Genomic DNA, 13,364 nt, shown 5'->3' with positions numbered 1-13,364 from the left:
AAAACTTACCGTGGCTGCGTTTGACGCATGGCTGTTGAGAGTCAGATCCTAGCCTGAAAGGGTATTCCCAAGGAAGTCATCCCCACTCTTATTCAGGCCAGAAAAGGAGTAACGTCTAAACATTACCACCGTATTTGGAGAAAATATGTGTCTTGGTGTGAATCCAAGAAGGCTCCTACGGAATAGTCTGAGTTGGGACGTTTTCTCCATTTTCTGCAGGCTGGTGTGGATGCGGGCCTTAGATTGGAATCAATCAAGGTCCAGATTTCGGCCTTATCAGTTTTCTTCCAAAAACAATTGGCTTCTCTTCCAGAAGTTCATACCTTCGTGAAAGGGGTTTTGCACATTCAGCCTCCATTTGTGCCTCCAGTGGCACCATGGGACCTTAATGTGATGTTGCAGTTCCTTCAATCGAGTTGGTTTGAACCTCTACAGGAGATAGAGTTGAAGTTTCTCACTTGGAAAGTGGTAACGCTTTTAGCCTTGGCATCCGCAAGGTGGGTGTCTGAGTGGGGGCCTTGTCTCACAAGAGCCCTTACTTGACCTTCCATGAAGATAGGGCGGAGTTGAGAACTCGACAACATTTTCTTCCGAAGGTAGTTTCATCTTTCCACATAAACCAACATATTGTGGTGCCAGTGGCTACTGACACGTTCACTGAATCAAAGTCTCTAGATGTAGTTAGGGCTTTGAAGATTTATGTTGCTAGAACAGCTTGGATACAGAAAACAGAGGCTCTGTTTGTCCTGTATGCTCCCAACAAGATTGGGTGTCCTGCTTCCAAGCAGACCATTGCGCGCTGGATCAGAGGTACGATTCAGCACGCTCATTCTTCAGCTGGTTTGCCATTGCCGAAGTCGGTGAAGGCCCATTCTACTAGGAAAGTGGGCTCGTCCTGGGCGGCTGCCCGGGGGGTCTCGGCATTACAAATTTGCTGAGTAGCTACTTGGTCAGGGTCAAACACTTTTGCAAAATTTTATGAGTTTGACACTTTGGCCGATGAGGACCTTACGTTTGGTCAGTCGGTGCTGCAGGGTCATCCGCACTTTCTTGCCCGTACTGGAGCTTTGGTATAAACCCCATGGTCATGAAATGGACCCCAGCATCCTCTAGGACGTATGAGAAAACAGGATTTTAATACCTACCGGTAAATCCTTTTCTCCTAGTCCATAGAGGATGCTGGGTGCCCGACCCAGTGCGTACTTTACCTGCAGTTTTGTTCAGTTAGTAACGCAAGTTGTTACATTTGTTTTCAGCATGTTGCTGTAAATGGTTCATGCCTGTTGGCGCGTGTTATGTTGAATGCCATGTTGTGCGGCATGGTTGAGGTGTGAGCTGGTATGATTCTCACCGTTAGTATAAATGTAAATCTTTCCTCAAAATGTCCGTCTCCCTGGGCACAGTTCCTATAACGGAGGTCTGGAGGAGGGGCATAGAAGGAGGAGCCAGTTCACACCCATTGAAAAGTCTTAAAGTGCCCATGGCTCCTGCGGAACCGTCCATACCCCATGATCATGAAATGGACCCCAGCATCGTCTACAGACTAGGAAAAAAGGATTTACCGGTATATATTAAAATCCTGTTTTTTTTCCCCTCCACTAGAGGTAGCACGGAGATTGATAAGTATAGCCTGGAGAAGAGAGTCTGAGCACCAGAAAGTTAGTTATCCAGCAGCCTTGGTCTCCCTCTCGTGTATACCCCGTCCCCATCCCGGCAGTTTGGTTGTGGCAAAGAAGGGCACCATTTTGGAGGGGCTGCATTTAGTGGTCCCTCATTTCATTTTTTGTTTTTGTTTTGTTTTATTTGAGTAGGCAGTGACAGGCGTCCTATAGGACACCCTCATTGCTGTTTCGAAGATTCCCAGCAGCACTGGCATCTGGGTAAGTGACTTCTGCTGCGACTCCACGCACAGGGACATCTCCTGCAGCTTCAGCGGACGCACAAGCGGAACAAGTAAAAGTGACTCCCTGCTTACAGGTAACTACATAGTCACTGTGTTCATAACCGGTGTGGGAGACCACAAGCGTTGCTGGCAGTGGGGGCTCCTGTCTTTTCTGCACCACCTACTAGACCACCAGGGAATGGGCAACAGGTAACCGCTATATTGTGATGGCTACCTTTTGCCCCCGTGGTCCAGGACGGGAGAGTCAGGCTCAACCAGTAAGCCAGTTCCCCACCCCTTTGTGTGCTTCCTAGCTAGTCAGGTTATACTGTACATCAAGCTCCTCCCTGTCCTATAGGGCTGGTTTGTTGAGCACTATATCTGGAGTTTTCCTCACCGTTGCTGTTTCTCCGCCTAAACGGAGGATTAGTCACACCTAAGCGATAGCTCAGTTTGTCCAGTTGTTGCACGGACAGGCGCATTGAGGCATGACTACAAAGGCAGCATGCAATACATATCTTCACCACTGGGTGGCTAATGCTCCACTAATCCAGTACTGTAGAGCGAATAGCGGCGGATTGATCTTCAAGCTCTGTCAAATGGTCAGGGACGACTGTAATGTTACTGTAAACTGTACACACAGACCAATGGTCAGATGGAGAGAGTCAATTTAAAAAAGAAACCAATTAATTAATAAAATTAGTATATACAGACGCAAGCGAATGTGTTAAAGCAATGTTCCATTGATAGTTTATGAGAGTGTCCAAGTCCCGTAGACTAAATAAATAAAAATAGTGTATTCTGACGCAAACTAACGTGTTAAAGCTATGGTCCATTGAGGTTAGGCCTACAGTACTGTATGTGAGCGTCCAAGTCTTGTAGTCAATACAGCAAAACCCATGGGAAAGGGATCACTGCTTACATTTACACATGAGCTTGTGCTCAGAGTTCCGGGTTTGATTCCCAAAGCGCAAATGCCTTTTTTTTTTGTTTTTTTCTTCTTGATACTTTATATATTTTTTTTTATAACATTCATATATTTAAGAACGTTACATTCAATAGAATTATGCACACATGTAAAGACCGGTTTCTATAACTAACTAACTGTTGGGACGTCTGACATTCAAATCCGTAGCACAGTACTATGCTGATTAAGTTACATTCACTCTGGCCCTCTCTAGTCCTTTCCCCCAACCAGAGCGACTCTAGTATCAGCCCTTCATTAACATACTGTGTTGGCCTCTTTGTCTGGAAAGATCAGTCTCTCAGGGGAGAGGGAAGGGTGAGGGGGGAGGTGGTGAGGTCAGAGACGCCATCGAAAATATTCATTCTCTGTTGGGACCCCCAAAAAAAGAAACCAATAAATCAATCAATAAAAATAGTGTATACAGACACAGACGAACGTGTTAAAGTAATGGTCCATTGACATTAGGTTTATGTGAGCTATTAAATGAAATTTAAATTAAAATGGGCTTAAAGCTTAATATCTCCAGTTCTTGGGGGCCAGTTAGTTCAGCACAGGGTTGGTATGGAAGGGGAGACTATTAACTTCCAGAGGATACCGACCGTAAGTTTCTATGACCCCCACAAGACTAACAGCAAGCGTTGGAACCCATGGTTGGTCTGAATTAACGGTCCCATTATAGTCTATGGGGAAAATGGGTCCACTTTGCGTCCTGATATCTCTGGTTTTGGGTGTCCCAGAGACTCGAGATCAGTACCACACGAAAGAGGAGACTCTTGGCTTTCGGAGCAGACTAGCCACTAGTTTATGGGACACCGCAAAGGGAAATGGCAAGCATCCGTAGGTCGGGTCCCCTCCAATTGTCTGCCCAGCTTGCATGGGGTTCGGGGATTCTGGCTAGATAGAAAATAATGTACAGAGATGCTAAGCACAGTGTTTTGGCATCCAGAACATAGGGAGGAGCTTTTAGCTATCCCCATTATACTTATAAAGATAACACTTGGCGCTGTAGCCTTTAGAGCGACTCTGTACAGTACTTTATATTTGAGTACTAAGTAGCATGAACAGCTTGTAACGTACTCTGCTCTAAAGGCTACAGCGTTAAGTGGATTTAATAGCTCACATAAACCTAATGTCAATGGACCATTGCTTAAACACGTTTGTATCTGTATACACTATCTTTATTTATTGTTTTGTCTACAGGACCTCATTGCCGCAGTGTATTTTAAATAGAGTAATGATACCCGCGTACAGCATTGCCCATACAGTGTACAGTAAAGTAGTTCTTGCACTATTGCGTACTGTATTTCAATGGAGACCACACACGTGCAATGGTGAGTTTAAAAAGCGACATCTAGTGGGTGATTGCAGGTATTACACTCACTGGTAACGCCAAATGCCATGATAAGCTCTGTGAGCCTTCCTACAACTAGGCACGCCGCCTTGCGCCCAGGGACGCACCGACTCCGTGATCGGGACTAACGCCATAGACGGCATAGATGAGAGAGGCTCAATCTGTATTTTCCCATTTGTTTTTTGCATTGAATGTTTTGTGTGCATGTAATGTTAATATTTATCCTGTCTGTACCTTACGGCTATATATATATATATATATATATATATATATATATAGATAGATAGATAGATAAGAGATCTATATATATATATTTTTTTATATATATATATTTTTTAATTTCCAGTGGTACAGTATGTAAAGAGTCGTGCTATGGTTCAGTCACTGAGTGCCCACTTATTTCTCGATTTGTGGCACTTAAGCATTCATTGCACGACCCCCTTTAAGCTATCCTTTTATCTGCTACCTACTGTGGATCGGGCCAAGTGGGAGTACCTTCTCGGTGGCTGCTCACATTGCCCATCTCATTAGGTATTTTCTCCTCCCTTTTCCGCATTAGGCTTCCCTTAGGGATCCAGCGGATAGGCAGCTGGATAGTTTCCACAAGACATTGTGCTAATGCGGGTGCAATGTTATGCCCAACCCTCACGTCTGCTTGGATGTTTAAGACTAGTGGCTGCAGTACAACAGAAAGGGGTTATTGTCTCTAGTGTGTAATGTTAATGCGGGCCCGTACCTAAACTGAGAAGTAGGTCAGGTGATTTGACCTTTGAGGCATCTGCTGTGTGACCAGGAAAGCCCTCGGGCTGCTTTCCTGGTGGGCTGACATGGGTTCTCAGAAGAATGTAGAGTCGGTGAGGTCCTCTCTTGTCCACCAGAGTTGGAGCATTGTCATTACGGTGGCAGTACACAAGATGACTTTCCTTCCTGGTGTGACCTGGAGGGAGTTCAGAACGTCTGTTTCATTCTTTAGCCTTCATTCTGTGTTACCAGATTCATGTTGTTTGGGAATGCAGGCCAAAGTCTGTAATAAACTCCATTTAAGGCTAAATACAGGCGCGAGGCCATTCTCCTTCAGGAATCTAGATCCCAGCATTGATACACTAGACAGCAGGCGGGTGTGGATCATTAGATCAACATTGTCTAGGTCGACAGTCACCAGGTCGACAGGGTTTGAAGGTCGACAGGTCAAAAGGTCGACATGAGTTTTTCATGTTTTTTTTGGTATCGTTTTCTCCGTACAGTGACTGGGAAGCCCAATTAGTGCACTATGTCCCCTCGCATGGCTCGCGAGCTTCGGGCAAGGTGCCTCGCTCCGCTTCCACTGCGCTCGGCACAGATTACCGTTCCAATTGTAGTCAATGTGGATCGTTAGGGATGAAAAAGTTCAAAAAATATATAAAAATATTTTGAAAAACCCATGTCGACCTTTTGACCTGTCTACCTAGAACATGTAGACCTAGAAACCCTGTCGACCTTGAAAACATGTTGACCTATTGACTGTCGACCCATAGTGGTCGACCTAGACACTGTCAATCTTCAGACTGGATCCTACAGCAGGCAGAACTGCCACATGACGTGGCAGTCCTTCTCCCTGGGGACCCCTGTGTGGCTTCTGCTTTCTCCGAAGTATGGAAGGAAATACAAGAGTGCTGCCTTTCTGGCCTCAGGGGTCATCATCCCGCTTCCCTCCTCTTAGAGAGGTACGGGTTTCTGTGCCACCGTCTTTCTGCTTCAGAAACCGGACAGCTCGTTCCGGCCGCCTTTGAAGAACTAAACAGGTATCAGGAGATTTCACGAGTTCAGCATTGAGTGTCTTTGGAACTATTCTTAGATCTTCTAATGTCACACTATTGGATGGTCAGTTGTTTGAAATCCACCTTGACGCCTTCTCAGAATATGCTACGCTGCAGAGCTTTACTGGTCTCCAGGGTTCGACGAATCCTGCAGATAAAATTCAGACCCTACACTCCAGGATTTGCAAATTGTTGTCACCATAGGGTCAGTCCACTGCTACAGGTAGATCATGGACTCTCTGGCTCCACCTTCAATATGGTGAAGTACGCCCAGTTTCAATCCCGTTCAGCTGGAGATTCTAGTCCGGTGGAACAGGTCCCATCTACACCTCGGGGCCCTGATGATCATTTTCTCTAACAAGTTCCAGATGCCGAGATATGGTTACCATGCAGGGATCCTGGGGCTTTCCTGGTGGACTCTGTGGAGGTGTCGTGGGTGTTCCCACGCATGTACGTCTTTCCTCCAATGTCAATGAACCAGCAGGTCCTCCACAAGTTTAAATTGGAGGAGGTGCAGTGATCCAATTGGATTGCGGATTTCGCTCTTTCCCGATGTACGGACATTTTTTCAGGTTGTCCTCCAAGTTCAGCTGCCGGTTTTTCTTCCAGTGGTTCCCTGGAACCTGCCGTTGGTACTTCGGGATCGTTGTCTACTCCGGCGGACTTTCGTTGGCTTCAGTGGATGACCATCTTCCTACTTTCCATGGCATGTCGTTCTCCCTTTTTGATTTCACATTCGGGTTGGGCCATTCTGTGATCTCACTTAGGTTACCTACCCAAGGTTGTGTGGTATAGTCTTTCATTGTTCCAGTCTCTTAACTGGAGGAAGCCTCTCTGTATTTAGTGAGGGCTTACAGGTGTATGTGGACAGGACCAGAGATTTCTGCAGGTCTGATTCTCTGTTTGTCCTTTTGTGATTTTTATTTCCCAGGCGGGGCTGGACAGCTTCTAAACAGACTTTGGCCAACTGGCTCTGCTTAACTATACGCCACGTCTACTCTGTGGTGGATCTTCATGTCTCTGCTGTGGTGACTGTTCATTTCATCTGGTCAGTGGGAGCCTTGTGGGCAGCAAAACTTGGTGATTCTGCAGAGCAGCTTTGTTAAGCTGCCATTTGGTACTCTGCCCGTACTTATCTGTTTCTATGTCTTTCATACCTTTTGCCTCCACCGATGCTGCCTTTGGGGCGATGGGTAATTAGAGCAGCTCAGGAGCTCCACCTCCCATAGGGGGACAGCGTTAGGACGTCCCATTGTACTCCCTGTGCCCCCTAATGGAGGGAGAAGAGAGTAGGATTTATGGTCTTACCTTGTTAAATCCTTTTCTTCAATTATATTCAATCCCTTGTACCCTTGAGGCGCCCACCCTGACGCACCTGGCTTGCAGGGGTTAGTTTCTTTGATACCTGTTTTCTACGCACCTTGTCTCCATGTGTTTTATGTATGTGTCAAGTCTTTCTTCTCCCTTTATTTTTTTTCCTCGCTCCTTGCCATGGGGTTGTTAACTTAACTGGCTGGCCTGGGTCTGGGGTCGGGGTATAGGAGGGAGGGAGATCTGGGCTGTTCGTTAATTTAAATGAACTGTTTGGTGCCCAGACTCTCCTCTCCAGGCTATACCCATCATTCTCCGTGTGCCCCATATGGAGACGAAGTAAAGGAATTGGCAAGGTAAGACCATAAATCTTACTTTGTTCATGAAATGTAACTTGGTAATGTATTTTCCTTAGATACTGGATACCAATGGAAAAAATCTGACAGACAGACACTTAATGGGAGTTGTGTTGTCACTTACGAAGTCTGGACACTCCCAGCATGCTCCTGTTATATTTGAACACCTGGAAAATGGCCCAGGATATACACAAGGTAATAACTACAAAACACTTATTGGATATTTACAGAAACATCTATGAACTATAGATGTAATTTAAAACAGAAAAATCTAGTGGGTGTCCAGTATATTGGCAGCAATTAAATATATTATAAGGAATATGTGATCTTTGTGCAATTGAAAGTGCTAAGTATAGTACAGCAGTGAGGGCAGTGCAAACATATAATTGCAGACTCTAAAGGCCAGTACTCACCGGCAGATCAGGGGAGATATGTGTGCTGAGCGGGAGCTCATTTCACACAGCCAGTGAAATGAGCGACCTGCTAGATCAGGCCAATCTAGCAGCAGCGATAGCGTCGCGCGGCTATCGCTGTGGGGGTACACACGGAGAGATCTGTGGGTACCCCCCTTTAGTGCGAGTTCTTGTGCCAAATTAGTGAATGTGTTGTGCTGAGAGCAAAGATCAGTAAGGACACATTAGTAAGTCACAGCGTAATGGGGGTCATTCCGAGTTGTTCGCTCGCAAGCTGCTTTTAGCTGCTTTGCACACGCTAAGCCGCCGCCTACTGGGAGTGAATCTTAGCTTATCAAAATTGCGACCGAAAGATTCGCAATATTGCGAAAAGACTTCTCTGTGCAGTTTCTGAGTAGCTCGAGACTTACTCTTCCAGTGCGATCAGTCCAGTGCTTGTCGTTCCTGGTTTGACGTCACAAACACACCCAGCGTTCGCCCAGACACTCCTCCGTTTCTCCAGCCACTCCCGCGTTTTTCCCCGAAACTGTAGCGTTTTTTCACACACACCCATAAAACGGCCAGTTTCCGCCCAGAAACACCCACTTCCTGTCAATCACACTCCGATCAGCAGAACGAAGAAAAAACCTCGTAATGCCGTGAGTAAAATACCTAACTGCATAGCAAATTTACTTGGCGCAGTCGCACTGCGGACATTGCGCATGCGCATTAGCGACTAATCGCTCCGTTGCGAAAAAAAAATAACGAGCGAACAACTCGGAATGACCCCCAATGTCTGTTGGTGAGGGCTGCACCTGAGTCACTTATGAGACACTAATGCCATCTTCACCAGGCAACTGAAAGATTACCATAACATTGAATTTAAAGCTTACTATTGATGTACAAGAAACAGTACAAAATTGTGGAATGCTGTACTGTATATTTTTCTTATTTCTTTTTGTTATTATTGTTCCCCATCTTTTCTCTGACGTCCTAAGTGGATGCTGGGGACTCCGTCAGGACCATGGGGATTAGCGGCTCCGCAGGAGACAGGGCACAAAACTACAGCTTTAGGATTAGGTGGTGTGTACTGGCTCCTCCCCCTATGACCCTCCTCCAAGCCCCAGTTAGGTTTTTGTGCCCGTCCGAGCAGGGTGCAATCTAGGTGGCTCTCTTAAGGAGCTGCTTAGAAAAAGTTTTTAGGTTTCTTATTTTCAGTGAGTCCTGCTGGCAACAGGCTCACTGCACCGAGGGACTTAGGGGAGAGAAGTTCAACTCACCTGCGTGCAGGATGGATTGGCTTCTTAGGCTACTGGACACCATTAGCTCCAGAGGGAGTCGGAACACAGGTCTCACCCTGGGGTTCGTCCCGGAGCCGCGCCGCCGACCCCCCTTGCAGATGCTGAAGATTGAAGGTCCAGAAACCGGCGGCAGAAGGCTTTTCAGTCTTCATGAAGGTAGCGCACAGCACTGCAGCTGTGCGCCATTGTTGTCACACACTTCACACCAACGGTCACGGAGGGTGCAGGGCGTTGCTGGGGGCGCCCTGGGCAGCAATGTATAATACCTTATTCTGGCTAAAAATACATCACATATAGCCCCTGGAGGCTATATGGATGTATTTAACCCCTGCCAGGTCTCAGAAAAACGGGAGAAGAAGCCCGCCGAAAAGGGGGCGGGGCCTATTCTCCTCAGCACACAGCGCCATTTTCCCTCACAGAAATGCTGGTGGGAAGGCTCCCAGGCTCTCCCCTGCACTGCACTACAGAAACAGGGTTAAAACAGAGAGGGGGGGCACTTATTTGGCGATATGTATATATATATTAAAATGCTATAAGGGAAAAACACTTACATAAAGGTTGTCCCTGTATAATATAGCGTTTTTGGTGTGTGCTGGCAAACTCTCCCTCTGTCTCCCCAAAGGGCTAGTGGGGTCCTGTCCTCTATCAGAGCATTCCCTGTGTGTGTGCTGTGTGTCGGTACTTGTGTGTCGACATGTATGAGGACGATGTTGGTGAGGAGGCGGAGCAATTGCCGGGAATGGTGATGTCACTCTCTAGGGAGTCGACACCGGAATGGATGGCTTATTTAAGGAATTACGTGAAGGTCGGTTGACGACATGAGACGGCCGGCAAACCAATTAGTACCTGTCCAGGCGTCTAAAACACCGTCAGGGGCGTTAAAATGTCCTTTTTACCTCAGTCGGTCGACACAGACACGGACACTGACTCCAGTGTCGACGGTGAAGAAACAAACGTATTTTCCTTTAGGGCCACACGTTACTTGTTAAGGGCAATGAAGGAGATGTTACATATTTCTGATACTACAAGTACCACAAAAAAGGGTATTATGTGGAGTGTGAAAAAACTACATGTGGTTTTTCCTGAATCAGATAAATTAAATGAAGTGTGTGATGATGCGTGGGTTTCCCCCGATAGGAAATTATTGGCGGTATACCCTTTCCCGCCAGAAGTTATGGCGCGTTGGGAAACACACCTTAGGGTGGATAAGGCGCTCACACGCTTATAAAAACAAGTGGCGTTACCGTCTCCAGATACGGACGCCCTCAAGGAGCCAACTGATAGGAGGTTGGAAAATATCCTAAAAAGTATATACACACATACTGGTGTTATACTGCGACCAGCGATCGCCTCAGCCTGGATGGGCAGCGCTGGGGTGGCTTGGTCGGATTCCCTGACTGGAAATATTGATACCCTTGACAGGGACAGTATTTTATTGACTATAGAGCATTTAAAAGATGCATTTCTATATATGCGAAACTCTGGCATCAAGAGTAAGTGCGATGTCCATATCTGCCAGACGATGTTTATGGACACGACAGTGGTCAGGTGTGTCAAAGTCAGAAAAATGTCTCTATGCACGTTGCCATATTTGCACCGCACACTGGTCCGCGCTGCGCATGCGTACGCTCTCCCGTGAAGGCGCATACCCGCGATAGCGTGCACTCGCAGGCGCGGTATGCGTATTTACGGTAGAGTTTATGTAGTCGTAGCGTGCGACTCATTCGTTACAAATGTTCACAATTAATGTAGTTTGTAGATCATGGTCACCTTGATAGATTCTGAAAGTCTGGTTAAAATAGAAGGTCCCTGTTTAAAGGAATCCCTCTTTGTATTGTACGAAGGGTCTGACAGGAATCATACAGCAGTGTTTGGTACCCATCGGAAGAGTATTTAATTAGTAATATTCCGGTGTTGGTTTGGAGCGTATTAATCGCTCGTGCGAATAGTTATGGACATAAGAAGTTTATGTCCATTTCTATTATTTACACATACTCAGGTATGCGGCGGGAAACCCAGTTTCCCACCCACCTGAGCTGTTGGAAATCGTCACAGCCCACCTGTATGAATCACCCTATGACCTTTTGTTATGATGCAGGGCCGAATTCCTTCGGCCAATGGACAATGGGATTGTAGGACCATGAGATTGCATTGTGTGTGGGGCATAAATAGGCAGGCCGACCACATCCAGCTCTCACTCTCTCATCAACGGTTATCTGCTGATAGCCGGGAGCTGGATATCGAGGCGCAGGCGATCATACCCTTTGTGCGTAAGTTTCTCTCCGTAATCATTGTCTTTCTGTGAGCCAATTTCTCTCATCTCTCTCTCTCTCTCTCTCTCTCTCTCTCTCTGTTCTGTTCTCTCATATCTCCCCTAGACTAGGCTAGTATTGTATTGTATTAGATAGTATTGTATTGTATTGCATTTAGGTCAGTGTAGTATTGTCTTTTTGTATTTATTGTTTAGTTCTGTGGTTAGGAAGTCTCTGTTATATTGTAGTGTATCATTTGTACTGTTATCCCCTTTTTCAAATATATTAGATATAATACAGTTAATAGGCTTTGGAACCTAAACCAGTATTTGTGTATTTTCTATAGTGTTAAGTGTTCACTTGAGCGTCGGTGACGCTCAAGCAGCTTTGTAGTTAGTCAGGTTACACAAGGTTGCACTTACACCCTGTACTCACATTAAGGTATTCTGTGTATTTCATTGGTATAAGGTTTAAACATTAAGGTATAGCGTTGTGAGCGTCTGCGCCGCTGGTGACCTCCTCGTGGTCTCGAGCGTATGCTACGCCATAGCGAATCATTACTCTAGTCATAACCAATAACGTGTCCTGTGATCACTGGGCCGTGAGCGAACGTGACGCTTGAGCGTCTCGCCTACGGCGGAGCGATCGTTACGCAAATAGCGTACCCTTACGGTACTTCTTAAGCAAACAGCGTACAGTGTTCTTAGACTTCATAAAGGGTTGTTTATACGACAACGGAATTTAGAATTGTCAATTGGGGACTCGTCCTATCCTTCTCATATCTGCACTAGGTAGATCAGCAGACATTATCCCCCAGCAAAGGGTGGGAGGTTGTCTCCCAGTGCTGACGGGATAAGCGTCTGCTTCGCTTAGATAAAGAGTGCTGAAGGAATCCGGGAACCGGAAGTAAGAACAAAACGCTTGTGTCTTTTAAAAAACTGTTTTATTTCTCTTCTGTCTTGCGTATACACGCACGCATACATTTATCTGCATTTCTTTTTCAATTTCGTATATCACTATTCCTGTTTGCCAATTTTTATAGTTGATAGAAAGTGCTAAAAAGAGATTTGCTGTTATTTCATAATAGAGGTAATAGTTAAAGTATAGAACAACACACGATTTGTCTGAGATACAAGGCAGTCAGTGTGGATTGCGGTAGATGATCAGGGATCATTTACATTGATAAAAGTATATATTGTGTTACGGTGGATCTTTGCATTGCGTACACGTGTCGCTAACAAAGACTAGCGTACGCAATCCAAAAGGCAGACGCACGCAGCGTACATTACGCAACGTAGCGTCTGGTTACGCTCACGTAGCTCAAGTCACGAAAAAGGTGAATTAGCGCAAAGCGAGAATTAGCGCAAAGGCGATAAGTAACGCACAGCGGTAGATAACGCGAAGCGGTAAATAACGCAAATCTATTTTTGGAAAAAATAAAAATAAAAAAATCTGAAATTTAGTTTAACAGATCCTGCTCCTAATTGGTAACACTGTTGGACTGAAGACAATTTCTGCGCAGAAATAGATATAGAAACAAAGTGTACATGTGTTGAGTGAGTGTGGTTTTGTATACATAAGTTTATACAACTTTAAGGTGGAACCAAAAGGAAAGCCGGGTACTCGTCAAGGGACATACGTGTAAGTGACATATACGGTGGCTAGGGAGGCATCCCTGGTTAAATAATATTTGAGCATTAGAGTATAGCGGACCATAAGGTAACAAGACCAGGAGGTCATAAGGTAACAAGACCAG

General features: G+C 45.8%; 1 protein-coding gene across 3 annotated transcripts in view; it reads left to right on the top strand.

The window, feature by feature from the left end:
• The window catches only part of LRPPRC (leucine rich pentatricopeptide repeat containing), a 491,686-nt gene that overhangs the window by 145,202 nt on the left and 333,120 nt on the right, over nucleotides 1-13,364 (top strand). For all 3 annotated transcript variants that reach the window (XM_063918355.1, XM_063918354.1, XM_063918356.1), the window contains exon 8: nucleotides 7,723-7,858. In XM_063918355.1, the coding sequence (XP_063774425.1) occupies nucleotides 7,723-7,858 (136 nt within the window). The remainder of the gene's footprint in view (nucleotides 1-7,722; nucleotides 7,859-13,364) is intronic.

The sequence above is a fragment of the Pseudophryne corroboree genome, chromosome 4 (assembly GCF_028390025.1).
Source record: "Pseudophryne corroboree isolate aPseCor3 chromosome 4, aPseCor3.hap2, whole genome shotgun sequence".
Classification (NCBI taxonomy): Eukaryota; Metazoa; Chordata; class Amphibia; order Anura; family Myobatrachidae; genus Pseudophryne; species Pseudophryne corroboree.
This window is presented reverse-complemented; position numbering and strand designations above follow the sequence as displayed.